Raw genomic sequence first — 27,719 nt, 5'->3', positions numbered from 1 at the left:
TTTTTTAAGATTTTTATTTATTTAAGAAAGAGAGCAAGAGAGCACAAGCAGGGGGGAGGGGGAGAGGGAGAGGGAGAAGCAGGCTTCCCACTGAGCAGGGAGCTGGATCCTAGGACCCTGAGATCTTGAGCTGAAGGCAGACACTTAACCAAGTAGGCCATCCAGGAGCCTCTTAAATGGAATTTTTTTTTTTTTTTTTTTTTTTTTTTTGAGAGAGAGAAGTAGGTAAAGTCAACAGGTATTGCATGGAGATTGGCTTAGTTAGCTAAGACTGCTTGTACTTTCTGATAATTTTCAGATTAAAATGATAATTTGCATATTAATTGCATATGTACATGCATGTTAAGTGGGAAAGCAAAGTAAAATTGGCAATACTTGTTCTACAAGCATTTATTTCTTAGCTAATGACTAACTTAGTCAATGCATCCCCAATTATTTGGCTATTAAAACTAAGCTGCCATCGATCTTTTTAAATAGTTGCCGCTGAATAAAATTTACATGTGTGCAACAGAGTTCTTTAAAAAACAAAAACATGGCCTCTGAGATTTTTTAGAGGAAGGGACTTAGATGTTAACTAGCAGAGCTCTTCTGTTTTATCAGAAAGAACCCATGTAGCCGAGGATTCAAAAGACTTGTCCGTGGCCACCACTACTTAGCAGCAGCCCAGACCCAAGACTCACATTGTCCACTTTTCGGTCCAGTGTTCTCTGTCACTATGAGTTCTTTGCTAAGACCTTTTCTGCTGTAGACTTTCTAAATCTAAGCCTACTGTTTTTTTTTTTTTTTTTGCAATACAGACACAAATCCTTGTCTATATGCAGTGTGCCTATATACAGTTAGCTCATTTCTAAATTTTGAATGGCTATGTATACTTGAAAATCTACATTAACCAAACATTGAGTATAGGGAAGTCCTTTTGCAAGTTTCAGGCAATTCTCTAAATTTGTTTTTCAACAAAGTGCTACTCATATATTTTGAGAGGAGTGGAGCTACTCTCCCTCCTCTCTGGCTTTTTAGATTCTGTTTAAGGCAGAGCTTACCCTCTGGCAGCTGCATTGCTTGTGCAGCCCTGTGGCCTCTCCCCAGTGCGATGATGTTGGTGGGTGTTCTGTGACCCGCACCTCATCCTAAGGGAGCGTGTGCTGTCCTGGCTCCACTCCCCACCTGTGCCACATTTGCTGTGGTTAGGCTCACCCAGTGTTGATGGTTAAATGCCTATTTCTGGGCTTAGTGATCTGTTATAAATAGAACTGATGAGGGCATGTCTTTTCTCTTTTAAATGCCTTCAAAATAGGAAAGCAAAAAAAGAGCCAAGGCCCAAAATACCTTTAACTCTGTTTTTCTACCCTGAGTTCTATTTTTTAAAAATTGTTTTGGTACAGGGTCACAATTTCCTAGTATTTCTAAAAAAAAAAAAAAAAAAAAAAAAAAAAAAACCCAGAAATAGAGGGTACCAGGCAGGACGGTCTTGGGGGTGGGGAAGAAAATGTGGGCAGAAGCAAGGGATATTCTGAGAATGGAAAACCTGGGAAACCGTCTGGAACACTCTTTCCTCCAGACATGGGAAGTGAGACTGTAACAGCCGCACACAGCTGCACAAGGATGGAGGTGTCCTTTGCTCTAGAAAGATGGGGGCCTCTGCCTTAATCACTGGGTCAGGAGAAGCAAGATAACAGGTCACTTTTCTGAGGGCCCTTCTCTCCCTGGATGGTGGAACAGTGGTGATTTGCAGGTGACTCGCAGAAGCTTCTTTGTCATTTTCCTCAAAAGGAATAATCTTGAGCATTTAAGTGTACAGTCCCCAGTAGGTAAGGGAGACCAGACCTACATCAATGGCCCCCGGTAGGTCTGCTGGTTATTTACTGGAAAAGCTTCAGGCTAGAAGGTTGAAGACTGGGGTGGTTACAGGCAGAACTTGGTGCCACGCAGTTATGAGATGCAGAAGGGGTAGGGAGGGGGAGACAACAGGGCTGTAGGGCCACATAACTTACTAAACATCTAGAACCTGTCTCTTAAAATCTTCCTCCTCAAATGACTCTTTCCTCATGACCAGGCGAATGGAGCGAGGCCCTTTACCCCTTGCTGACCACACTCACGGACTGCGTGGCCATGATGAGTGACAAGGCCAAGAAGGCAATGGTCTTCCTGCTCATGCAGGACAGTGCTCCCACCATAGCCACGTACCTGAGCCTGCAGTACCGCCGCGATGTGGTCTTCTGTCAAACCGTAAGCCATGGGAGTGGTGTGCGGGAACCCACAGGCCCTTCTGCCCCTAGAAAACACAGCCTTAAAAAATCTCTCACTTCACACTGAAAAAAACAAGGATGGCAACACTTTCTCCTGTCTTTGGCTCTTAAATTTATTTAATAGAGAGGTCTAGATTTCTACCCTAAGGGAGGAATCCTACTTGATAAGTATTTAGGAGAGGGTCTGAGTCCATGCTTGCTTCTCCCTGAGGAAGTGGTGGGCATAGGCATGGGCACTGCTCCCACCCAAGGCGTGCTGGCTTCCAGACCGCACAGGCCTCTTCTGTCTTTCTTCTTACAAAGAAGTTTAGTGAGGGAGATACCAATGCTGTAGTCTGTTTTCTTGTTTATAAAACAGCAGGTGCCTTAGTTCTGCTGCTCATGCACAACTGTTATAATGGTTTTGGAGAAGGGAAGAGCTCAAATGAATGTCACAAGTTCGGTAGATGGCAGGTATCACATTAGCGAAGTACACAGTGACAGAGGGTCAAGCTGGTTCTCTGAGGTTGTGCTGGCCCATCCCCACAGGAGATATCCCACTGAGGTAGCTTACAGGGTGACTATGTTCTCTCTCATTTCTGTTCTTTGTTGTGATTGTTTCAGTTTCCAGCCAGAGCTGGTATGGATCTGTGAGTAGATAGGCCATTTTCACTGTTGGGATTTAATTCTGGGCTTCTAGGGGGTTCTAGCCCACGAGTAAGCCCAGGCAGTTTGGGTTAGAAGCTGAGCTAAAACCAAACCAGCCTTTGGGAGCAATAGGAGTGGCAAGCCTAGAATGTTATGCGGCCTCCCCGTGGCCTGTAGCCTGCATGGCCTCAGAGCCAAACACCCCACACACACCAGATAGAGGAGGGGAAGAGGTGCTGCTGCAGCCCAACCAGTGGAAGCAGAGAAACTCGGGGCCAGGGGCACGGTATGGGCTGGGAGCCACTTAGGAAATGTCTGCCCCCCACACCTGTTCACCTTGTGTCTCCCCGACAGCTGACTGCTCTCATCTGTGGCTTCATCATCAAGCTGAGGAACTGCCTGCATGACGACGGCTTCCTACGGCAGCTATACACCATCGGGCTGCTGGCCCAGTTTGAGAGCCTGCTGAGCACTTACGGTGAGACTCCAGGGGCACCCCCTACACTTTTGAGATCCTGGGGTTCATAAGCAGTGCGGACATATGTAATTCCCATTCTTTCTTCCTAGACATTTTTCTGACTACGCACACAGTACATGCTGATTAAAATAAATCCAGATATCATCAAAATGTGTAAGGACCAAATGAAAGTCCTGTATAGTTACACATTCACCCCTTCATTTGTTTTGTTGTTGGTTTTTACAATCAAAGATCTTTCTAATTTGAGGATGGTTGATAATCATTTAGCAGTAATTTCCTGTAGGTCATTTGGACCATTTCTGAATTACTCCTATGAAAACAGTGCTGCCGGGATCCCTGGGTGGCGCAGCGGTTTAGCGCCTGCCTTTGGCCCAGGGCGCGATCCTGGAGACCCGGGATCGAATCCCACGTCGGGCTCCCGGTGCATGGAGCCTGCTTCTCCCTCTGCCTGTGTCTCTGCCTCTCTCTCTCTCTGTGACTATCATAAATAAATAAAAGTTAAAAAAAAAAAAAAGAAAAAGAAAACAGTGCTGCCATACATCTCTGCACACAAGTGTGTATGCACCTGTGTGCCCATTTCTGCAGCCACTACATTATTGGAATATTTCTGGTTCAAATAGTAGGAATATTTTAAAATCTCAAAGATATTTCCCGAGTGCTCTTGAAAAAGACTCTCTTCTTTCATTTTCTGTTTATTTCTTCTAAGAGAGTAAAACTAGGGAATTTTTTAAGTAGCATTTGTCAGTCTTTGGAGTTATAAGACATCCAATAAATACCAAGCCCTGTGGAGTGGAATGATCTGGCTACAGTGTGCTATTTGGCTATCCTTGTCCATCTCTGAAGTGCCAGCTCTGCCTTCCGAGGTCCGTGCAGCCCGGTTCCCTCCCCACGCTGTCTGTCACCAGGAGGGGGCTGGAGACTGGCATATCTCTCCACCAGCAGCATTGCTGGATGTGGCTGCAGGGTTTTAGTAGCAGCCTTACCCACAGAGGAGTGAGTCCACTGGTGAAGAGGCTCAGAGAAACCCTCTCTCCTCACAGCTATGCCTGATCCTGTCACCTCCCGTCTGTGCCCAAATCTGTGGCTGTTCTGAGCCCACAGAAAGAGTGGCAGGTCCCTTCTACCTGACAGCCTTCCGTCCCTCTCTTGCATCCAGGTGAGGAGCTGGCCATGCTGGAGGACATGAGCCTTGGGATCATGGACCTGAGGAACGTGACCTTCAAAGTCACTCAGGCCGCTTCTAATGCATCGACTGACATGCTGCCCGTCATCACTGGAAATCGGTAGAAAGATTTTTTTAATCCTCAAAACTAGCACTGTGTTTTAATTTATGTTCATTACATGTGACGTGCTTTTCATTTTTGTTTTATTGCCTTTCATTCAGTTAAAAACATTGATCTTCTACAGTAATTTCACGGGCCTTTAAAAGGTTCATGACTAGCACTTTGGAAACCACTGAGCCAGACGGCCAGTCCCTACTCTTGTATCGAGGCCAGCTTGGTTTTCCTCTTCTCACTCGCCTCCTCTCCTGCCTCCCCCCTGTCACAGCCCTTACCCATCCTCTTCCTGTCTTCACTATTTTGCAGGGATGGGTTTAACGTGCGGATCCCTCTGCCGGGCCCCCTGTTTGACGCCCTGCCCCGGGAGATCCAGAGCGGCATGCTGCTGCGGGTGCAGCCCGTCCTCTTCAATGTGGGCATCAATGAGCAGCAGACTCTGGCCGAGAGGTGGGTGCAGTGGTCACTTACCGCATATAGAAAATGTCCTTAGCCCTCTTCAGGTTCTGAGCACTGAAGAGACTTTGTCATCACTCCCTTCCTTTGGCCAGCATTCTTTAAGTGCAGCCGTACACCTAGCTCTATGTGTGGTGCTGGGGACACAAAGATGACCCAGATGTGGTCTGTATCCTCAAGAGACTTGGGCTGGTAGGAGAGAGATGTAGGCACAAGGATGAAGATGAATGCAGGGAGTAGGGGGCTCCTAACAGGAGACCCAGGGAGAAGGTCTGGGAGGGCTTCCTTGAGGGGATGATGGCTGAACGGAGTTTCAAAGAGTAAGTAGGAATTGGTCAGATGAAGAGGTGGAGGGAAGGCCTGACATCTCAGGCCAATAAGCCTGAACAAAAGCAGGTAGGGAGAAACCGTGTGGCAGCTCGAGGCTAAGGCCCCAGGCCAGGTTGGCCAGTGGTGGTGTTAGAGAGGCCTGTGTTTGAGGCTGAGAGCCTTGCCTTGATTGCAAAGGCCTGTGTCTTGTAAACTCCCTCTAAGTTCCCCTGCCAGGCAACAAGGAGTAGTCACATGTACCCGTGTGTGCAAGTAAGTGTGTGCATGTGTTCAAGGTATGACCAGAGCTAGAGGAGCCCACTCCAGGGAGAGTAGGCAGCATCAAGAGGCCAGCAGGGAGGTGTCCCAGGGAGGACAATAATGTTCCCTGTGTCTGGCAGCTGCCATTCCTGTTGACTGCAAGAGCAGTTTCTGGAAAGTGTTGAGGCAAGGCCATATCACAGTCAGCAGAGGAGCAGGTGGAGAGGATGAGACAGTGGGGATGGGGAAGACTTGGTGAGTACCAGGTCTTTTGCTCATTCATCTGCTTTTGGGACACTCTCTTCTCAGCTGTGTCTTGGGGGCAGTCCTAGAGGTTTTCCTAGAGGAAAAACCATTGCCGGCATCAGAGTGGATGAGCTGTGATGGACCCACAGGATGGAGTCCTGTGGATGGGAGTCCTAAAGGATGACATGGGTCCATGAAGAGGCTGATGTGCATGGAGGTCACTCAGCAGGGCAGTGGTGGAGCTGCACTGGGCATCCAGGCCTTAGACTTCAGAGCCTGCCTGTGTTAATGACCACCTTGTGTCTTCCTCAAGGGTGACTTTTCTCTGCCTCTGCCTTACATATCTGGCATGTCCTGGCTACCTGGGAGGTGTGCACAGGATGAAGCTGCATGGAGAGAAAAGAGCTAGGGCCTCACAGGGCAGGAGGAGCAGCTAGTCAGGCGTGGCAGCAGGCAGAGTGACTTCAGCTTCGAGTACAGGACTGTGTCCTCACTCCCCAGCCAGAGCCCCATTGCTGTCCCTGTCTCCTAAGCACCTCCAGGATGGGAGGACAAGGGCTTCCCGGTGAGTGGCCATGAGGCATTTCTGTGCGTGCCTTACTAGGGGACAGATAGTGTTCTGATTATCTTTTAGGCACATCTGTAACAAACATGCATGGTTTCTGCTGATGTTTAAATACGTGTCACAGACACAGTAGAAATGGCCTGATGCTTGAGAGGAGGAAAGAGTTTAAATGTGTTTAAAGTTTAAATGTGCACAATAACTCTTGAGACGATCAACATTATTAGCTTCAATGCAGTGATGCTGATGCTAGTAGAAAGTGTCAGTAACTAATGGTGTGCCCATATGACTCCTGAAGGTTTGGAGATACATCTTTACAAGAAGTTATCAACGTGGAAAGTTTGGTGCGGTTAAATTCCTACTTTGAGCAGTTTAAGGAAGTATTGCCTGAGGATTGTAAGTATTTCCTCACTCACGGTAGGTTTCCTTTTCACTTGTTGTCTATCCTGTGTCACCTTGGGTGTTTGAGCCTTTCCTGCCGCTTAGGCTGTCTGCTCACCCACCGTCCAGATGCTGCCTCCATGGGCACAGTTCTTCCTCTGATTCCCTGTTCTCCCTGGCAGCCTGGTCACCTACTCAGACTCTGCCTGGCTTGAATCCTCACCCACAGGAGAAGCTTCCTCAGGCGTGGCCTGTGCTGATTCTTCTCTGGTTGGTTCTCTTGTCACCTAGATAATGTGGGCTTTCTCATACATCAGCCCAGCCACTGGTGTCATTGAGGCCAGTGATGTGCATTGTGCTCCTGCTGGTAGGACAGGTGGGGGTCACAGGGGCAGGACCCCACTCAGCCCTGCACTGGTGTGAGCTCTCCACACACCTCCCTCTGTGGCGTGTAGAGTAAGATACCAGGCAGATACTTACTGCTGGATGTGGGAGGCAAGGAGGCCCGTGTGCGGCTGTCCCTGGAGGCAGATGGAGTGACAGCAGCCATCACTCTGCAAACAGCCTTCTCTGGGCTTCTGGACTCAGGCAGGAGCCCAGGGCTCTGCACACTATCTGTAAATGGAGAATTCTCTCATGATTTCGTATTTACTGAGCACTTGCCCTGGATAAAGCACCACAGGACCTAGTGACAAATGAAACCAAACCCTGCCTGGTTAGGAATGGACTCTGCCTCTCTGTGCTCGCACTGCCCCAGCCATGAGGGGGCTCCCCAGGTGAAGGAGGCCAACTGGGTCCCCGGGTAACCCCCGCATCCTCTAACGGGACTCCTAAGGAGGAAGATGGGAAAAGGCTTCATTCGCATTCCCGGGTCACTGTGTGCCAGGCATTGTGCTGTGCTAGGTGCACATTTCTGCGCTGACTCCCCACGACAATGCTTCGAGGTAGGCATTAGTATTGGTGGCACAGAAAGGTTGGCTTGGATCTGAGGCTTAGTGCTTAGATAGTTGGAGAGAGCCATGGGCACATGGTGGAGAGACAAAGGGCCTACACTGGCTGTGGCCACATGACCGGGTGACTGCTGATAGGCGGAGCTGGGGGGCAAGGAGAGCAGTCCAGGTGCCAATGGCCTTGTGATATGGGACAGGGGGCACAGATGAGGCCAGGTGGGGCACACCTGTCACCACCTTGGTCAACAGCACGGGGTAACAGGGCTGTCTAGTGGTTGAGGTCACTGTGTGAAGAGGAAGGGGCTGAGGACAGAGCCTCTGGGGAAAGGCCCCGTGTGGAGGTGGCTTGTGAAGAAAAGATTCAGCAGAAGGGTGGGAGAGAGTCCTTGCAGGCAAAAGAGCAGCAGTGTTACCTGGGTGCCAAGGAGGGGGAAGGGGAGGGGTCCCTGGTGACTTCTGAGGCGCATTCAGTGTGGCGAGGGCTGCAGTCAGGGCAAGTAAGTGATGAAATGGCACTGCCTTGATGGGCCACTCTGCCCCAGAGATCAGCAGAGGTGTGAGATGGGCGATGGGGGAAGGAGCTAGGAAAACACCGGCTGTGAGATGGAGGAGCAGCTCAGGACTACGCATCAGGGATCGCTGTGGACAGGCGGAAATACAAGCAGGCAGCCTCCATCTCCCCAGGGAACCGCAGAAGTGCTGGCCCTGACCACACACTGGAATTCATTGGGGAGCCTGGACAGTCCTGATGCCTGGGCCCCACCCCAGAGTGATGGGCATCAGCAGTTCCAGAAACTCCCTAGGTGGCCAGGGTTGGAAGCCGTAAGGGGCATGGAAGTAATTTAAGTGCTACCCATGCCAGTAGCCAAGGCCAGTCTCTAAGCGTACCCCCTTTTCTTGCTTAAGTCACCCTAAACTTCCAGCTTGGCTCATGCTACAGTAGCTTCAATAGGCCGCGGTCCTGGGTGTCCCACCAGCTCTCATGGACTCCCCCTGTCTTGCAGGTCTACCTCGATCTCGGAGCCAGACGTGCCTGCCGGAGCTGCTGCGTTTTCTGGGCCAGAACGTTCACGCCAGGAAGAATAAGAATGTCGACATTCTCTGGCAAGCCGCTGAGGTAGTACCCTTGTCATAGTGAGGAAAAGAACGTTATTGTTGCACTTGCTGCCAATAATAATAATTATGATAATAAACCAAAATTGTAGCCAGGAGTCGAGAGAACAGATTTCTCCACAAAAACTTATGTCCCAAACTCTGGAAGACACTGAGAGGTGCCAGTGCGTTCATTACTTAGGGCTGTCTGAAGTCTGAGAAGCTTGACACAGACTCTGTCCCCTGGGGCATTTAATAAGCAGGTTGATGACAATTGTTACCTCCAGAAGCCTGGGCAATCGATAGCAGCTACAACTCACTGCCTCTTCTAATAGCTTCAGCAGTAGACCATGGTGACCTTCCTAGTCTCTTTACAGTTATTTTTTGTATATTGCAGTTTGGATCTCTTTTCCCAAGTACTTCCAGTATTTTCTCATAAATGTACTTGCAGAGGTCCATAGCTAGCCATTCACTCATCCCTGTCCAGAGGTGACTTTAACTGGTCTCCACGGCAGCACTGACCTGTCCGGTGTTGGCACTTGCACACATAGACTCGGGAGCACGAGTGATCCCCATATGGCGTTCCAGCTCCCAGCCTGGCCTGAGCGCAGGGGAGGAATGGACACCTGCCACTCTGCCCCTGGGGGAGGAGTAGACACCGCACTGCCCATTCACACCTGGTTACCCCCTGGTTCGCAGAGCCCAGGCAGCAGTTAGGAGGGCTGTCTAACCCTCTTCCTTCCCCCCATTGCTTTCCTTAGCTACTCATTCTAGAGCTTTCCTGTTCTCTTCATCATGAACGTGTTCCTCTCAACCCTGGGTCTCTTCCATGGCAGCAGACAGTCCAGTTGGTCATGGTGCTTGCCAGCTATTTGGTAGACCCTGTGTTTGAGAGCCTGTCTTCATGGAGTCCTCTCTTTGAACACGCCCCCCTTTGTGCCTTTGTCAGTGGATATGGCCACTGATGCCTTTCTGTCGGATGCAGCTGTGACCAGTGGATGTTCCCCTCTGTATATTCATGTGTTCATTGAGCCTACAGGTGCCCCAGCTGCTAAGACTTCATGCTCATGAAAACTGTGGGATAGGTCAGCCTGAGGAGCTCCCTTTCTGGGCTAGGCTACCCTTGGAATCTTTTCACAACAGAACACATTTGGAAGCACTGAGTGACAGGAAGCTTGAGGGGATTCATGGGCCTCATTTTTCAAATATTGTCCTGGTTCTGAGGTCACATCTGCCCTTGTTTGCTCAGGCCAAGCCTAACAAATGGGGTGTAGGGTGAGCTCATGCATGCCGGGGTGCCTCGGCAGGCAGAGGAGCCCCTTACTTTCTTAGTATATTTTTTGGGGCTGCTAAAATCCTTTGGCTGGCCATGACAAACCTGCTACACAGATATCTTTGCAAGAATTCAGATATAGAGCAAGCCTTTCCTCATGTGGCACAGAAGGTGACACAGCCAGATCCCCCACAGTGGCCCAGAGCAGCACCCCCTGATTCACTCTCCTTAGTACAAGTACGCAGATGGCCTTACAGATGTAAGTAGATGCTGAGACCCGTGTGTACCCCGTTTGGGAAGTGTGCTTCTCTTTTCCTCTTGCTAGATTGTAGTGATCCACCAATCCCCTGTGCCAGGTCAGAAAAGCAGCCCATCCAGTCCCACATTTTCAGTTCCCAGCAGAGGTTCAAGGTATAGATTTTCAGGTGGAAAAGTCTCAAAGGCCCTGGACACATCACCTCTTGTATTTTCCCCTTGAGGGTCCCCTGGGGAGAGAGGTATTTGTGCAATGCCAAGTCACTCAGCTATCAAGGCCTCCCATCCCCAGTCTGACCAGAGCTGCCCTCCTTTTCTGAATCTTATTTATTTTCATTTCTGTGTATAAACCCTGACTAAACAGTTTGGGTTTAGTCATTGGTCAGGTCTAGGCCCTCATTCCATGGATGGGGAGATCCGTCAGAGCCCCAAAGCTGGCTGATGGCCCCCTCGAGGATGGAGCTTGGCACTGCAGATGGCCCTCTTGTGCAAGAATGCACCTCTGGTCACCTCTGCCTGCCTTCTGGAATCTGATGTTCTGGATACCATGTCTCTGAATGTAAGCGTTCTTTGAACCTATTTGTGGTTCTGGCTTGTGCCATGTGTCTGGATCATGAACTCTGCAGCCTGTGGAATTCAGTGAGCAGTCACGTGCACCCTCCCTTCATCAGCTATGGTTTTATGCATTTGGATTATATCACTCTTTGCTGAGTTTAGGGGATGCTTAGTGTCCTTTTTTTTTTTTTTTTTCCTTTCCTGTAAAAATTGTTTTTGCTCTCAAAAGAAGCCTGTCTTCCTCCTGATAGTCTTGGCCAAACTTGTTTGGGCCTTTTCTCTTTTGTCTTTTTCTAAACACCGTGCTTAGGACTACACTGTGCTCTCTCTAGTGGCATTCCTGGCAGTGGCTGCGCCTCTTGGCTCTGCTGGCCTGGGAAGCAGGTGTGGTCCCATCTCCTGGGCCATCTGCAGGGGCTCTGATACTGCTCTGGAGTGTGATAGCTTATTGGAGTCCACCGTCATCTAGTTTTGATTTTTCACTGAATACCAATATTGTTCTCGAGGTGCAGTACCTGATACAGGTTCATAGGCCCTTATGTGAAGCTCTCGTGGGTAGATGTTTTGGAATTCCATATTTTAAGAAAGTGACATGGTACACGGTTGGTGCACATATATGTAATATAGTGCATATCACCTATGTTTGACGTGGCACACATATGATTGAACATACCCAGAGGTGTCTGGAGCAGCCCTCTGAAACAAACTCATTAATATTGCTTTATTGAGAAATACGAATGTTTATACAAAATGGGATAAATGAAGATTGTAGTCTCACGTCAGCTCAGATCTGATTGTGTTGCCAAATGAAGTTGCTGTAAACTTAAAAAGAAAAACAATCTTCTGTTCGAGGGCTTTCTGTTCATGGGGACTGGGTACCTAGAATTGTATCTAGTGGTGCAAAAAAAGGCTCCCAAATGACCTTCCTGTGGGGAGAGAAGGTGCCCTGGGGTGGCCTTTTCTCAGCCTGGAGGATGCCCCACTGTGAGCTCCCACTTCCTCTGCTTGTGAAGGGGAAAGTGCACTGACCTGTCCCCATGCACAGCCCTGAGTGAGGTGGATAGTGGAGGGCCTGTGGAATGTGGTGGTCAGGAGGAGACTAAGGGGAAGCATTTCTGAGCTATTCCCATCTGTGCAGGTGAGGAGAAAGCAGAGACCGTGGGTCTGTGCTGTGCCTTCCAGAAAGGCCCGGAGATTTGGCCAAGGGTGAAACATCCCAGGAGCTGCTCTGACCTCCTGAGCTGGTCTTTGCTGCCCTCCTCTGCCCAGGACCTGCAGCAAAGGTCTGAATGTGATGAGATGGCCTGGGCAGTTTGGAAGAAGGCACAGCTGGTAAGGTCAGCAGACAGGTGGTGATACCCCAGAAAAGAAGGGAGCCTAGGCCTTAACGGAGTGGCCTGTGGTAGGGGGAGTCACAGGAGGGATGGCCAGGGACAAAGGCCATCCCATGGGCAGTGATGTCATCTCTGCGGTCTTCTCTGGCAGGACGTGGAAGTGGAGGGAATGCCGGCCTGAGGCATTGCCATATGCCACCCTTGGCCACCCGGAACCTGTGTCCCACCCAAAGCTTCTTGCTGTTCTTTGGAGTCTCCCTCTAAGCACAGCCTGTGTTCCTGTTGCAGATCTGCCGCCGCCTTAATGGGGTCCGGTTCACCAGCTGCAAGAGCGCCAAGGACCGCACAGCCATGTCGGTGACGCTGGAGCAGTGCCTGATCCTGCAGCACGAGCACGGCATGGCTCCACAGGTGTTCACCCAGGCCCTGGAGTGCATGCGCAGGTGAGTCCCGCTGCCCCCGCCGCCCGCCCCGCCTGCCCCGGGCTCCGTGTAAACTGCAGATGAGCCGGTCCTGCCGGGGCGCCCCCGGCCCAGGTCCCCTTGACTCCAGCTGGCATGCTCTAGTTTGACTTGGGAAAATTCACTGATGTCTGCCAAGTCAAACTGTCGATGGTCTCACATTGAGACCATGTTCTCTTTTAAGTCAAGGGGTACTAGAGAGCCAGCAGTCTTCATGAGCAGGACTGCTCTGAAATCGGGTGGTCTCGGGGCGAGCTTAGGAGTTAGGAAGTCGTGTGCAGCCGTGTGCAAGTGGTCTGGCACGTGGCTTTCCCTCGGCCCCCTGCCTTGCTGTGGGTGAGAATTAGGGCCAGAGCTTCCTCAGCAGGCATCGGCTGCTTCCACCATGCCTCTTAGCTCCTTCCAAACTTGAGTGAAGAAAACGCGTCTGCAGGTTGCACCGGTTTGCTCCGCTTCTTCTCTAGCCATCGACACAGTTTGCTTCTCTTAGCAAAGTGTCAAATGAGTGTCTTATGGTAACAGCAGCAGCCCCCCACCTGTCCGTGTGCCGTGGCGACCTCACCCTAATGATGTTCTGATTCTGAGGCAGCAGGCGTGTTTGCAGAATGAAACCCAGGACTAAAACTGTCTACTGTTGATCGATGCCTTGTTTCAAGCACTGCTGGGGAGCACCTTACCTCACATACCAAAAGAAAGGATAAGAAACCTGGTTTTCCCGTCTCCTTCAATGTAGCCACCAATGCTGTCCAAGTCTCGTTTCCAACAGTCACTCCTACTGAATGTTCTGTATCATTTGTCCTCTCACCAAATTCTTTGAAGCGTTCAATTCTCTTATCCTTTCTGTATGTTTCTGCCGTTTGACCTTCTCACAATAACCCACCAAAGTGATGCCTGAGCTCCTGCCTCTTGATAATAGCATTTTGTAGAAGTGGAATCGTGTTGTCCCTGTTTTGTCTTTCCACATTCATCCAAACCTCTCTGTTACCTCGGGGCTTCTATGTATGCACGTGGAGAAAGTTCACCGTCCTCCCTGTGCTGAGCCTCAGGGAAGCAGTGGAGACTCTCGACCCCCTGCCTGGGCACCCTTGGCTAAAGGCCTGTCCTCACGGGCTGCCCTTCAGGCTCAGTGTCCCTGAGGCCACGGGGTGGCAGCTGCAGGGTGCTGGGAGGGACCACCTTGGTGAGATGCAGGCCTCCACCAGAGAAGAAACACGAAAAATGGAAGGGAGGGGATACCTGTGGTGGTTGGAGCAACGATTAGGATCAGGTCCACTCAGTAGACCAGGCCGTGGTGTTTGCAGTTGATGTGTAGACATCTGTCCAGTCCTGGCTTCTAAAACCAATTCAATGAGAACAAGGATTCATTCTGACTGCATCTGAGCACAGGGAGAAAGGAGCTCCTGAGAAAGACACACGGGCAGCCACCTCTGCTGGCCCATGGCCTGCCTTGGGGCTGTGTGGGGGGGCCCACATGTGCACAGAAAACCGCTGTGGTTTTCAACATGCACAGCCCTTTACCACCTAAGAAATGGATATTCCTTGAAGCAAAATTTAAAAATATGGATAAGCCCCTATACCAGCTGTTCTCACACCTTTACCTCAAAATCCTCCATATTCCCACTTTTGGACAAGTAACTGTGCTAATGTGTGACGCCTACTCTTCCTGATGTAGACACGTATATACAGTCACGTAGGTGTGTGATTAATACACACATTGGTTACTCAGTCCCTGAATAATACACAACACACATACATGCATGAACAGATGCAGTTATATGTGCAATTTTAGCCTGTTATTTTAGCCTACTTTTTTCATTTACCTGTCTCATGGGCATTTTTTCAGGTTAATAGAGACCTTGCCATTTTGAGCACACCATAATTCCCCAGTTTGCCGTCATTGAATAAGCTCTATGTAGTTTTTAGCACCTCAAACCAGGGTGTGGTGAATACCCTTAGGTATGCTCCTGTCCACATTTACTGCATCGATCCCTTAGGTTAAACAGTATACACCTTAAAAAAAAAAAAAAGTATACACCTTTGTAAGGCTTTTAATACAAACTGTCACACTCCTGCCCACTATCCTGAGCGCCTGCTCGTCCATCTGGGTGTTGTCGTGCCTATCACTCATCAGAGTGCTTTGGAGTCTGTAAAGTCAATGTTGCATTCCATTGTCCCAGGTGAGGACCCTGAGGTCTTGAGTAGAGAAAGACCTTCCTCCCTGGGCCTCCCTCTGCCTCTCTAAACCCCCGACCCACCCACGTCCAATTATGAAAGTCTTTTTATAAAAGTCCTATTTGTTTTTCTGAATTTTCTAAAATCTCTGCAGTAAACATATAATCTTACTTAATAATCATGTAAGATATTATTACATAAGAACCAAGCTCTATCACGGCCCCCCTACACCCACCCCCAGGAACCAGTAGCTCTAGCAGCCGGGGCTCCATGCTCACTACCACCTGTCTGCCTGACCATGTAGCAGCTCAGGCCATCACCATGTTTGATTGTTTTAAGGTGATTTTCTGGATTCTCCCCTGTGGGGAAGACACGCATCTGTTCGTAGACAGCAAACCTGAGGTAGCTGGGACACTAGCCAGTATTTCTGGCTGTGGTCAGGACCTGTGGCTCAGCCGGGAGCCCGAAGGAGGCCGCAGAAAATACTGGCCATGCCTTGAGTGGAGGAATGCATTTTGGTTCTCTTGCTTTCTCGCTTGCATCTTACCAGATGGAAGAGTAGAGCATGCAGGCAAGGGTGTAGGGCGGAGAGAGGGGTGGGGTAAGGGCTGACACTCGGGCTGTGTTTCTCTCGGAGGCCCAGGGTGAGCAGTGGCCAGTGCTGTGCTAACAAATGTTTAACAACCAGCTCTCTGCCTCCACCACCGCCAAAAAAAGCCCCGATCTATAGTGTTTGCCAGATTCTATGGCATAAATACTCCCACTGGGGCTTATTTCAGGCTACCAGTGTGACACCACGGAACATGGAGTTAAGAGGCGATGTGACATTGGAGCCAATGCCAGCACACCACTCATGGTGCCTCTCTGTCCCCAATCCAGGGGCTGAGACATTCACAGAGTGAGCTAAGTAGCCACAGTGACACCTCCCCAAGACTGCCATCGTTGGGAATGTGACAGTCAGTTGGAAAGTGTCCCCAGTCAGAACGGCACACCTGAACAGTGCCATTCCAGGCCTTCCAGGTTCCTCTGGGAAAGCCCAGGAAAATTCTGCTTGAGGGAGGACCTCATGCTACTCATCTCTGAGTGGATCCTCAGAGGCCACCTGCTGTGTCCCCGCATCTCTGCTTCTGTGTCACTGTTGCCACTTTGGTGACATTCATTGAGGATGTGGCTCCAGAGCCGTGTCACCTCAGTATATTTTGTCTGTGGTGCCAAAAGGGAAAATTCCAAAATTTCTGACGTGAGCTCGGTTGGATTCCATTGTTGGGGATCACCCTGCCCACTAGTAAACTTGAATGTTCAGGGCCACCAGCAACTCAGGTCCTGCCACTGCTTAGCCTGACAGCCGAGGTGAGTCTGGGGAGGGCTCTGCCTTTGACTGGTACTTGAGGTAAATGGTAATTGTCTGAGTGGTTCATCAAGAGGCAGCTCTGGCAAAGTCGGCCGCACGGCCCCCCACTCAGGCATCTGTGAGAAGGTCAAACCACCCCCACCCTTCCCCCAATGGTTCTTCATGTTCAGCTTGCTTTTGGAAACCCATGTCTTGGCAGCATGTGAGAGCATGGCAGGGCAGCATGGAGTTGTGCTTGGCCAGCCGAGAGAGGGCGAACATGGAAAACCATTTAGTCAACCTACATGTGTTTGTTTTCGGTAGACGACAGTATTTTTTCTTATTTTCACTTCTCTTTCTCTCCTTTCTTCTTGTGACTGTGCTGGTTTTGTTTTGGTATCCCTTCCACACCCTTTTCTGCACATCACCTTTTCTTTCTGTTGTGGCTCCATCCCATTTTTTTTTACCTTACCATTTGGTTCTCCTCTTTTTTTCCATACTTTTGATACAATCCATTGCATGTGTCTCCTTTTTTTTTTCTCTTTTCTTTATTTCCTTTGCCTTTTTCTTTTCCTTTCTCCCAAACTTTTTCCTTTTCACAGCATTGGAACACGGGAGGTAGTCACCCAGAAGAACTTGAGCGGCCTGGTGCCCATCCGAGACTTAAGACTAGACCCCAGCCTCCTCTGTTCCATCCCTTTGTTAGCTCTGAGCCCCAATTTACTGATTGTGTGGCTCTTCCTGAGCATAGCCTACCTGGTGACCAAATTGCGTTGCAAATGAGTATCCTTGCGAAAAGTCAGTACTAAGTCACAAGAGAAACAAAAGTGCCAGAGTATGTCCAGCCATCTGTGTCCCTAACTGGACAGAAGGAATGTGTCAAAGCGTGGTCTGCCAAGAAATATTTCATGCCTTACAGTTTGATGTTCTGTTGTTCTGAACTGTAAATACCCATCAAATTATTTCACCAAGAGGACTCGTTCGTTTAAATTCCATCGAGTTTTCAGAGCTTGTAACACATTCTGACAGTGCCCTGTCGCTGCATTGTTTAGCTGGCCTGGAGTTACTTGTACCAAATCTCTCACCTTCTGATGTACAAATCTTCATTACCTGTATATCTCCTGTGCCCTGTTTCCAAGAGAAGGGGTTCTGTCTGAAGAGAGTTTGTGTATTTGATACTATTCTTTAATGTACCGCTAACCTTTCCTTTCCTTTTGAAGAGAAATGAAAAGGATAGATGCTTTATAACCGGCTCATCTAGATCTACCTATTTAATAGGACATGTACTTTCTGCTTTCATTTCAAAGCGTAGTCCCTGAACTCACAGTAGCAAACACTTTGCAGAATCGTAACATTCCTCTCTTGTGTTTATGATTTCCAGTCTGAGATGACACAACGCTGTGACTGCAGTAGCACGTTGTACCAAGTCAGGCACATTAAAATAACATGCTGCATGTGACTTTTGACCTACTCTTTGAGATCTTTAGGGATCACTAAACTGATTACAGAAATTAGTGCGTATAGTAACAAAAGGCTGTTAAATACATTTATTTTTCATGAAGCAGTATTTTTCATTTTAAAAATCGCATCTTGAAATACAGATTAAAGTCCAGACATCTTTTCTCTCTGCCAAATCAAATGCGGTTAATAATGATCATTTAGAAAATCAAAGAAAAATGAACCAAAACTGGAGGCCTAACCTTTGGGCACTTGTGATAGATGGAACCATGCTTGGATTTGTGCTGTTAGCACTCTTCACATAATGTGGCAATGCCCAGAAAATGGAATGGTTCTTAACCTTAACTTTCACATTTGGCAGAAGAGTAATTGAACGTGTGTAATGGTAACAATAAATTAGGTGGAAATGCCATAGATTCTGTATAAGAAATACTCAGTGGCTTCTCTGTTTTCCAGTTCAAACTATGCCATGCTTCTGGTTTTGACCGCCAGCTGGTTCCCCATGCACAGTATTTTATGAAAGTGGATTTCTTTTTACCAGTCTAGAAAAATCAGAGTGAATTTACAGAATCTGTCTTTTCCAGAAACTTTACACACATGCATACACACAAACCCAATCCACCACAAAATCTGCCCTCTCTGTTCCTCCCTCAAGATATCAAGAACTTACTCTGGGACTTCTCTGGTTTGACATCAGACTCTAGGAATGGTAGAAGTGGTTAGCAGTGAATGACAAACGCTGAACTCAGGATTCTAAGACTGTTCTCCTCCTCATACCCTGGGAGGCCCTTCTTTTCCTAGACCCCCTGAGCACTGCAGGAGCCCTAGGGCAGGGTTCCTACCTGTAGGGGAAGCCAGTCTTCTCACAAGTGCCGTGTGGCCACCGCGTCTCTGAGGTGGCCGTTCTGTGGCATAGCTCCTGACACCCTTCAGTAGGGAGTCTCACCGGATGCCCAGTGATAGGTGGTGTTAAGTTGTAGCAACACAACACTCGTCACTGTCTGATCCGTGATTTTTGAGAGGCATGTTCACCTCCTGCCTCCTTCACTTTGGGGCGCATGCATCAGCACCCGAAGACTGTTTAAGATCCTTTATTTGAAAGGGAGAAAGTAGAGTTCACAGGCCCTTTCAGCTCCTGTTCCACAGCCTCCCAGTCCCTGCTCTGGTTCAAGTGCCCCTGAAGCCCCTCGGTGGTGACACGTGCTCGTGCCCACCTCCAGGCCTGGCAGAGACTATGCACCGATGAGGGTGGCCCTTTGACTATAGACAGTGTGCCCCCCGCCACTCCCCGGGCTTGTGGGCATTTCTGTCCCAGTCCCTCGAGACTCCTCCTGGGACCACCTCTCCACCCCCAGCAAAGGGAGGGCATGGCCACTAGAGAGGCCCCTCTGAGGAGGTCTCGTGGACGCCACAGCCTGCTCCTCGCTGCCATGGTGCCAGCCAGGCCTTCCTGCCCTGTGTAGATTTGGCTGCTAGATTGACAGAGAAATAAGTTGGAAAAGAGAGAAGATAAAGTTCTTTGTTTTTCTCTTCAGGGGCTGAGCCAAAAGGCAGTCATTCTAGATGTCCGGTCATGAGGGCAGCACAAGAAAGAACACCAGGAGATCAGCCTAGACTCTGATTGTTGTTGCCACCTTTCTTCAGACCGTCTGAGGAAAGAGACTCAGTATGCTCACCCTTTGTGCTGAGTTTTAGCATCACTAAGGCTTTTTACTTAGGAAATAAGACTAAATATATATCTGAAAATCTTATCTGCTTTAGTGAAAAATAGGCTGGATGAAACAAACATAGGAAGGATGAATCACCAAAGAGGAGTCTGGTATTTGGTGATGGTTTTCAGGCTGCTGCTGAGGTGATGCTAGCAGCAGGTGGGACATTGTCAGTGGCCACCAACACTAGATATTCAGGATCACTGAGATCCCAGTGTATCCACATGAGTTCTAAAGTGGAAGATCCACACCAGAAAGGGAGAATCAGAGGAGTCCTCAAAATTAGTTGTCATCTGGGTTTCCATTCTAGTTTCTCATTCAAAAAAAATGGATGTCCTTGAAAAGAAATAATTTACCTATAGAATAAAAAAAAATCATGGAGCTTTGAAATAGTTAAACCCCTCTTTCTAAAATCTATCCAAGACCTTTTCAATGGGTGCTATTGACACCCAAGAACTATGCAGCCGATGTGGTGGATAGAAGTGTTCTATCTTAGGACAGCAGGCTGGCCCCTGTGGCAGGAAACACCAGTTAGGACACACCCTCTCCCCTCTGCACACTTCAGTCTCAAGCCCTAGCACCAAGCTCCTGCAAATAAGTCATGGCAGCATTGGGGTGCCATCAGCCTCAGCAGTCAGATTTTGTAAATTCAAAAACATTTGAAGGAAAGTAAGTACAATTTGCTTTAAAAACTAAATCACATGGAAAGAGTAATCTTGATTACAATGTCGTGTATCACCTATTCAGTCAGTTAAACCCATAATTAGCTTCTTTACCATGTGTAAATAAAAGATAACAGCAAAGTTGACAGATGATTCTTCTGTGCTCCTCAAAGCAGTTTGGCATTTACTAGTGATAGATGGCCTTTTAAAAGTGTGTACATTTCTATATAAATAGAGAAACCATATCTGAAATAGTTTGATAACAGGAGAGCTTCCAAAGATAAAGTCAGACTAACTGTGCATAGGAACCTATAGCTTCTGCTTTACATGAGATTATATTTTTATCTGATTACTGGATGCTAGACAAACATGATCATCCTTTACCCTACAGGGTTCCCTGTTCATATGGCCTAGGCATTCAGCTCCAATGACACCTGTCTCACTGAGGGCTTGAGGCTCTGGTGACAAGAAAGCCTAGCTGAGTTACTAAATTACTTAATAACAAGCAGGTGGATACTTTTCTAAAATACCTGAGCTTACCTTTTGAATAAAATTACTGTCGTACCAAAAATATTTTACATGTTGTTGATAATGAGACTGTCATTTTCACTTTAAAAGGCTTGAGCAATTGCCACTGATATTTTTTTAAAATGCATGACATAATGGTCTTCATACAATTTGAAATATTTTTTTTAACTCACTCTTTCTTGGTAACTCCAAATTTTACATCTCATAATGGGGATTTTTGTACTAAATTTGATAACTAGTCGATTTAATTGCTAGTCTAAGAATAATATAAAAATGTAAAGTTCTGTGCTTATAGGAAGTCATTTATATTTAGAGTCGCTTTTGCCTGTTAATTTAATGTCTACAGCAGATCATTTCCCAGAGAACTCCCCTGATGCTCTCACTTGGGAATGTGAGGCCTGCCTGATGGCTCATCCTCCTGTTCAGCATTTGCTGTGCCTGCTGGGTTGCCATGACAACCCTCCATCCAGTACAGCTGGGGATGATGCCTGATGCCGATAGGGGGTTCTCTAGGGAAGGGCACCTGTGGGCTCTCACTGGCTTAGTGGCCTGCCTATGAGAGGTGACCACAGTGAGGACAGCCCACCTGGAGAAGACTGCCATGGGGAGATCTCACTGGGCTCACTCCTTCATGATTGTTCTAGCCCAGACAGCTGTGCAGACTCACCGTGCCACCATTGCATGGGCTCACTGTTGCTTTGCACCCAGGACAGCTATCTCCTCAGTGGGGATGGCATGTTAGAGCAGCCTTCTCAGCCAGATGGCTTTGCTACATTCTGAATTCTGCAAGGAAAATGAATTTTGAATTTGAGGTGATTAATAGCCATTGCTACTACAGAAAAATGCAGCTCCTGAAAGCTTTGGTAAGAGTAGCACTATTTCTCATTCTATTCAATTTGCGACGCCACAGAACCTTTGAACTGCTAGTTATGATAGAATTCTCAGATTACTAGACATGACATTCATGGAAACCTTCCACTTAAAAACAGAAGTTTGCTTCTACTTAGATATAGCGCTGCCTCTGGAAATGCCAGACTCGCAATCCCATCCAGCATGTGTCCATGTCTGTGTTTTTCTTAGTTGCCTTCCTCGTTCAGAAGCCTGCCATCTTGCGTGCGTATTGTTGTAAATGAGTCCGGCACCCATTAGAATTAATCAACCTTTTTTTTAATGCTATGAAAATAATCAACTCATTTCATCTTAGTTTAAGTCTTTTCTTTTTTCCTTTTTTACTGCTGTCATTTCTTGTGCTTGTTTTTTCCCCAGTGAGGGTTGTCGAAGAGAAAATACAATGAAGAATGTTGGAAGTCGCAAATATGCATTTAATTCCCTGCAGCTGAAGGCTTTCCCCAAGCATTACAGGCCTCCCGAAGGGACTTACGGAAAAGTTGAAACATGAACACACGGTTCCTCTAATTAGCTGTTACATACTAAATGTGGGTACCCTCTAGTGTCATATATGAATTCTTCAAGAAGACCTGAAGGATTGGTTTTTATTTTTGTGTTTTAAAAAAAAATTCACTAAAAAGTCTATGGAGCATGTTTTTTCCCACTGGAATTAATAGGAGGTAATGTTTGGCTCAGTAGTGTGGATTGTAGCGACTGCCCATTTAAATAGCCTCAGCCATAACCACACAGATATCATTGATAGTTCCCTGTATGAATCAAGCTAGATATGTCTGAAATGCTAAAAGACTTTTTAAAATGCCCACTTAGGCAGCTGCACACCTAACGTATTTTTCTACTGAGTAACTCAAAATTGAGCATTGAATTACAGTCTACTTTTAAAAACTCTGAATGTAAAACAGTAAATAATATATTAAATTATTGGAACCTGGGCAGACCAATAGATGTTAAATGTTAACTCAAGCTTTGGGAAAGAAGCCAGCTCTAGCTCGTGCAGTGAGAGCAAATGGTTCCAATGAATTGTCCCATCTGTAACGGCACAGGTGAAATCAGAAGGTGAAGTGAGGGTCACTAAATAATGCCTGAGATCAGACTTCACTGGAAGGTAGTCTCTGCATAGTGGCTCCCACAGCTCTGCCCCTGATGCCTTGTAGAACAGGGTGTGTGCTGGAGAATGTGAAGCCAGCTGTCCTGTTCTCTTCAGCTCTGGGGCTGGTCCTGCACACGCCCCCTCCTTCCATCACTCCAGAACCCCGCTCACTCATGAGGTGTCTGCTGCCTCTCAGATAGCAATGGGGGATTTTTGTGTGTGTAGGTGCTGGAAGCCTAAATATTTTCAGAACAGATGTCCTTTCGTGGGTTTCCCAATTTATTGTCTTCTAGAAGACAATGCAATCATGTTGAATTGTCTGATGAAAGTGTCTCTTAGGTTTGCAGTACTTGTTACAGTCCTCTTCACATTCTCTTATGTAAGATGACTATTGAGAAAGTTGGATTTATCTCCTACAGTGAGATTTTGAAAGGGATTAATGGGCCATAAAACTTAGGAATTTCATAGAAAATTATGTCTGGTCATCTATTATAAGATGATGATGAGTCTTATCTGCACATAGCAGAGATTTTTTTTCTTAGTTTATATGTTTATCAGTTGTTTATCATGATGATTATGTTTACATGTTATTTAAAAGGCTGTAAAAGAAATCTATGTGGCACATACCCATGATGCTGATCCTAATGATTTAGGAAATTCCTACATCTAAATTTGAGGTATTATTCGTGGGCTCCTTTAGAAATGCCACTTGGAAACATGTAATGTATGTGGGCTGCTGAGGCCCAGGCAAGGCCACCCACCGGCAGGGACCCAGAGGGGTAGGCGCAGGTGAGGGTGGAACTGGATGGATGACCCTCCAGGCCCTACCTTCTCAGACAGAGCCTACTTCTCCTGATGCCTGGTTGGGTGTGAGAGGATATGGAGGACGCAGCAGGGAGTGATGGCACAGCTCACACATCTCCCACGGCTGGCTCACTATGGAGAGTGCGCGCAGACACTGCTGTCCACCACCCCGCTGCAGAGGTGGCAGCAGCTGGTATCACCTTCTGCTGTGTCAGACCCCGCTCAAAGACAGTTTCCAGTATGGCTGATTGGGCCTCTCACCACTCCCCCATTTCATTTAATTTGTAATTTCTCTAGCATCTACCTATTTCCGTCTTTTGTCGTTTTAACATCACTACCTTTAAAAAATTCCCTTGTCTTTTTAAATTAAATGTTACCCATATTGTTTCCAGAATTTTATTTTATTTTATTTTATTTTTGGTCTGAAGAGCATTAAGTACCTGCATTTATCAAAAGGGAATACAGCAAATGTTGAGTCGTCTGTTAGCAATTCTGCATGTGGCACCATTATGTGAATTATTTTAACGACTTTGGCTTCATGTTAAGGATCACCATAAAACTCTAAGACTTGGCTAATCGTGTAGAAAATGTGGAGGCGTCAGTATTCCATGTGAGCGCTCGGCCGGGCTGCGGCGAGAGAGCCTGGCTCAGCCTCCCGGTGGCCTCACGCCCTCCGCGCTTGCTCTGCGCCAGGGCTCCTGCCCGCCGGGGTGGCCGGGGCTCCTCCCGTGGGCTCAGAGCCTTGAGCTTCGGTTGCACAAGGAAAGCCGCTTCACAGGTTCTGGCCAGTGTTCCTGAGAAGGCCCCTCCTTTCAAAAGAAACGTGGAGACCCACTAGGAACGTGGGACGTGACGTGGATTCTGTGTAAGCACGTGCAGCACAGTTGCCTTTGGTTTCCTTTAAAAATGTACAAATATTGTATAATACAGTTTTGTCCCCACACAATTGTATTTGCCAAGCTTAGTGCATTCAAGTACTTTTATTTATTTGTTTTGGGTGGGCAGTATTAATATATATAAACATATAGTTACTGTTTTATATATTCTTAGCTCATTCAAAGCCATGTATGCTGTAAATGTGCTAGTCTTTAGAATGACAAATAATAAATAACTGACAAGAACATTAAACTTGGTGTTGCCTGATTCATCCCGTTCCAATCAGTAGGAGGACTAGTGGTATGGCCGCAGCGGGCCGGGCCACCTCAGTGGCATTGCATCGAGCGCTCGGGAGTTTGTAAGCATGAGACGATGACAGACTTCTGTTTTATAACCTTGTTCCTGTTTAATTTGAAGCAGAGGGGCAGTAGGGGTGGGATCAAGAGCGTGGACTTCGGCTTCGGATAGAGCCAGCTCCAGTCCTGTGCTGCCACTCACTGGCTGGTGACTGAACAAGTTGCTTGCCCTCTCTGAGCCTTGGTTTTCTCACGTGCAAAGCATGGACCCAACAGTATGTTCTTCGTAACATGCTTGTAAGGTGCCCTGGCATTAAATGTTCTTCAGTGTAGCTGTTGTTACCGTCCCACGTCCATTAAGAGGGATTGCGTCTTCTCTGTGGGTTGCCTGGTCATCTGTTTTGTGTGATTTGCTTAAAATGTAGTTCCATTAATGGTTGGCTTGTTGTAACAAGGACTGCATCTTGTACCTTTGCACCTTTTTCTCAGCCATGTGAGCAATGATTTCCTTTGGATGAATTCCTGGCAGCAGACATTTAGAATTAAAAGATCACTTAAATTTTTTAACATTTTTGAATTTTTACTATTACTGAAGTGCTCCCAGAAAATTAACCTACCACCTATTAACACATGCCTTTTTTCCTTTATTCTCAACTTCTGTTTGATGACTATGAAAATTGAACATCTTTTATACTTTTAGTGATATTTCTACTTTTGTGGTTTCATTGGAGTGTTGGTCTTTTTCATGTGCCTTGTTTCTAATATATATTAACTCCTCTGTCGTATGTAGCAGTTTTTAAAAACCTTCTCATTTGTCTTTGGTTTTGTTTATAGTAGGGAGTAAGAGAACTTTTAAAGTTTTTATGTAATTAAATATGCTTGTCTTTTTCTTTTTGGTGCTTGTTCTGAAATCCAGTCCTGGCTTCACCACTGAAGGTGACAGACTGGGCACCCGTCCCTTGTCCTTGAGATGGATGAGGTGCTGTGCACTCAGTGAAGGACCACACTAGCCTGTGCCACCCTGGATAGAAAGCTCCCTCCCCATTGCTAAGATCTGGCAAGTGGGAAATAACTTTGTCTTATTTTTATCATAGCTGTCAGTCTCCAAGCTTTGACAGATTCCTGAGAGCATAGGATCAGAATATTCACATTACAAATTCCCCCTTGGACTCCTCTTATATCTCAGCGCTATCTTTGTGATGATTCCTTCCTGCACCAGGCTCTTTGGTGGGCCGTTTCCGCAGTCCAGGCAGGTCTGAATTCAAATATAGACCTCTGCGGTATTTTCACGCTCTGTTGTATCATTTAATGACAAGCTGGGACAGGTTAAAGAGGATAGGAAACTTGCTTATGTTTCCACTCCTGGGAAGACGATGTCCGCATCAGAGAGACAAATTTAGAAAGAAAGCATTTCACTGCTACGTACCCCTTGCTGCTCACCCCTCTCTCGGCTTCCATGCCCTCACTTTGTCTCCTTGTTGTCCTCCACCCACCACTAACATTTTGGTGTTCCCCATGTTTCTGTCCATAACTCTCCATCTCCTTTCAAATGCTCTTCCTGAAAAGTCTTAATCACTCCTATGGAATAAATTGCCACTTATTTGCTAATGATTCCCAGATTTCTAGGTCCTCCCCAGACTCTAGGTCCATATCCATCTACAGACCCAGCCACCTCCTAGTCATTCTACTTGTCTATCTTGGGGTCTCATAGCCTATCACAAAGTCATGCTTTCTCTCCAAGCTGGCTGAGCCATCCTCTATTAAATGACCCTACCCTCCACCCAGTGGTCATCTTTTCTCTTGCCATCCACATCTCATCAGCTACTAAGATCTGTATCTCATTACCCCTTCAGCCTATCCCATAATTCACCCCCACACTCACAGCCCTAGTCCATGTCTTGTCCCCACCACCCCCTCAGCCTTCTCACTGCTCCTTAAATGCCCATCTCAGGCCTGCCCTCCTCTATGATTTCTCTCCATAGAATGAGTTGGTCCCTTAAAAAAAAGTATTTTTCCTCATTTCCATTTTGAGTATAACTATCATATTGTGTATCTCCTACCCATCATATTACGTTTTACTTTGTCCAGCATGTTATTTTGTGTCTTCGACAGCAAACATAATGCCTGTCACTCAAAAACGTTTACTGAATGAAAGGATAACTTTTGGGAGGGAGGTGTTCAATTGAAATTTTTCTTATTTTACCACTAGACCATTGTTGCTTTTGTCTCTCTGTATAATCCGTCATTCTAAACAATGACAAGGAGCCAAAACTAACTGTCTCAAAGGAGAAAGCAAACAAGAGCAGCAGGGTGTGGCAAGCACCAGGATGGTAGTTTTCTCTCCTAGGGTAAGTGGTAAGCAGCAGGGTCTCTGAGGAAAGCCCAGTATCATAGCGGGTTCACACAATGTCCTTTTGATCTAGATGGTAGTGACATGATGATTTACTTTATAGTTATTTGTTAACATTATACACCCTGTGCACCTTTCTATATGGCTGTTATATTTAACAAAAATTAAATGTTAACCCATCATTATTCAATCAATAATCTGTGAAGAGAATTAAGAATATAGTTCTATTTATAATAGTATAAAAAAGGAATAAGAGGGATCCCTGGGTGGCGCAGCGGTTTGGCGCCTGCCTTTGGCCCAGGGCGTGATCCTGGAGACCCGGGATCGAATCCCACGTCGGGCTCCCGGTGCATGGAGCCTGCTTCTCCCTCTGCCTGTGTCTCTGCCTCTCTCTCTCTCTCTGTGACTATCATAAATAAATAAAAATTAAAAAAAAAAAAAAGGAATAAGATACTTGGAATTAACCGCATCAAGGAGGCAAAAGTCTTACACTGAAAACTACAAAATGTTGTAGAAAGAAGACACCAATAAATGGAAAGACATTCGTGTGAATGGACTGAGAGATTTCGTATTGTTAAGATGCCAATACTTTCCAAGGTGATGTACAGATTCAGTGTACTCCCTATCAAAATTCCAGTGGTGTCTTTTGCGGAGATAGGGAAATGCATCCTAAAATTCATCTGGCATCTCAAGGGACCTAGAGTAGCCAAAACCCTCAAAAAATAAACAGTTGGAGGTTGCACACTTCTTGATTTCCAAACTTATTACAAAGCTA

The 27,719-nt window shown here is 47.1% G+C and overlaps 1 protein-coding gene across 15 annotated transcripts in view; it reads left to right on the top strand.

The window, feature by feature from the left end:
* The window catches only part of INPP4A (inositol polyphosphate-4-phosphatase type I A), a 134,800-nt gene extending 110,250 nt beyond the window's left edge, over positions 1-24,550 (top strand). For 9 of the 15 annotated variants that reach the window (XM_077915111.1, XM_077915110.1, XM_077915116.1 and 6 more), the window contains 8 exons: positions 2,054-2,226; positions 3,228-3,351; positions 4,508-4,634; positions 4,938-5,078; positions 6,761-6,858; positions 8,798-8,910; positions 12,591-12,745; positions 16,868-17,427. In XM_077915111.1, coding sequence (XP_077771237.1) covers positions 2,054-2,226; positions 3,228-3,351; positions 4,508-4,634; positions 4,938-5,078; positions 6,761-6,858; positions 8,798-8,910; positions 12,591-12,745; positions 16,868-17,048 — 1,112 coding nt within the window. In that variant the 3' untranslated portion in view covers positions 17,049-17,427. Of the gene's footprint in view, positions 1-2,053; positions 2,227-3,227; positions 3,352-4,507; positions 4,635-4,937; positions 5,079-6,760; positions 6,859-8,797; positions 8,911-12,590; positions 12,746-16,867; positions 17,428-19,258; positions 20,668-21,888 lie in introns of those variants that run through there. The other 6 variants (XM_077915113.1, XM_077915112.1, XM_077915120.1 and 3 more) reach the window with 2 other exon arrangements.
* Positions 24,551-27,719: the final 3,169 nt, after the last annotated feature.

Source organism: Canis aureus, chromosome 11 (assembly GCF_053574225.1).
Source record: "Canis aureus isolate CA01 chromosome 11, VMU_Caureus_v.1.0, whole genome shotgun sequence".
In the NCBI taxonomy this organism is placed as follows: domain Eukaryota; kingdom Metazoa; phylum Chordata; class Mammalia; order Carnivora; family Canidae; genus Canis; species Canis aureus.
Note: the sequence above shows the minus strand (reverse complement) of the source record. Positions and strands in the feature narration are given on the sequence as shown.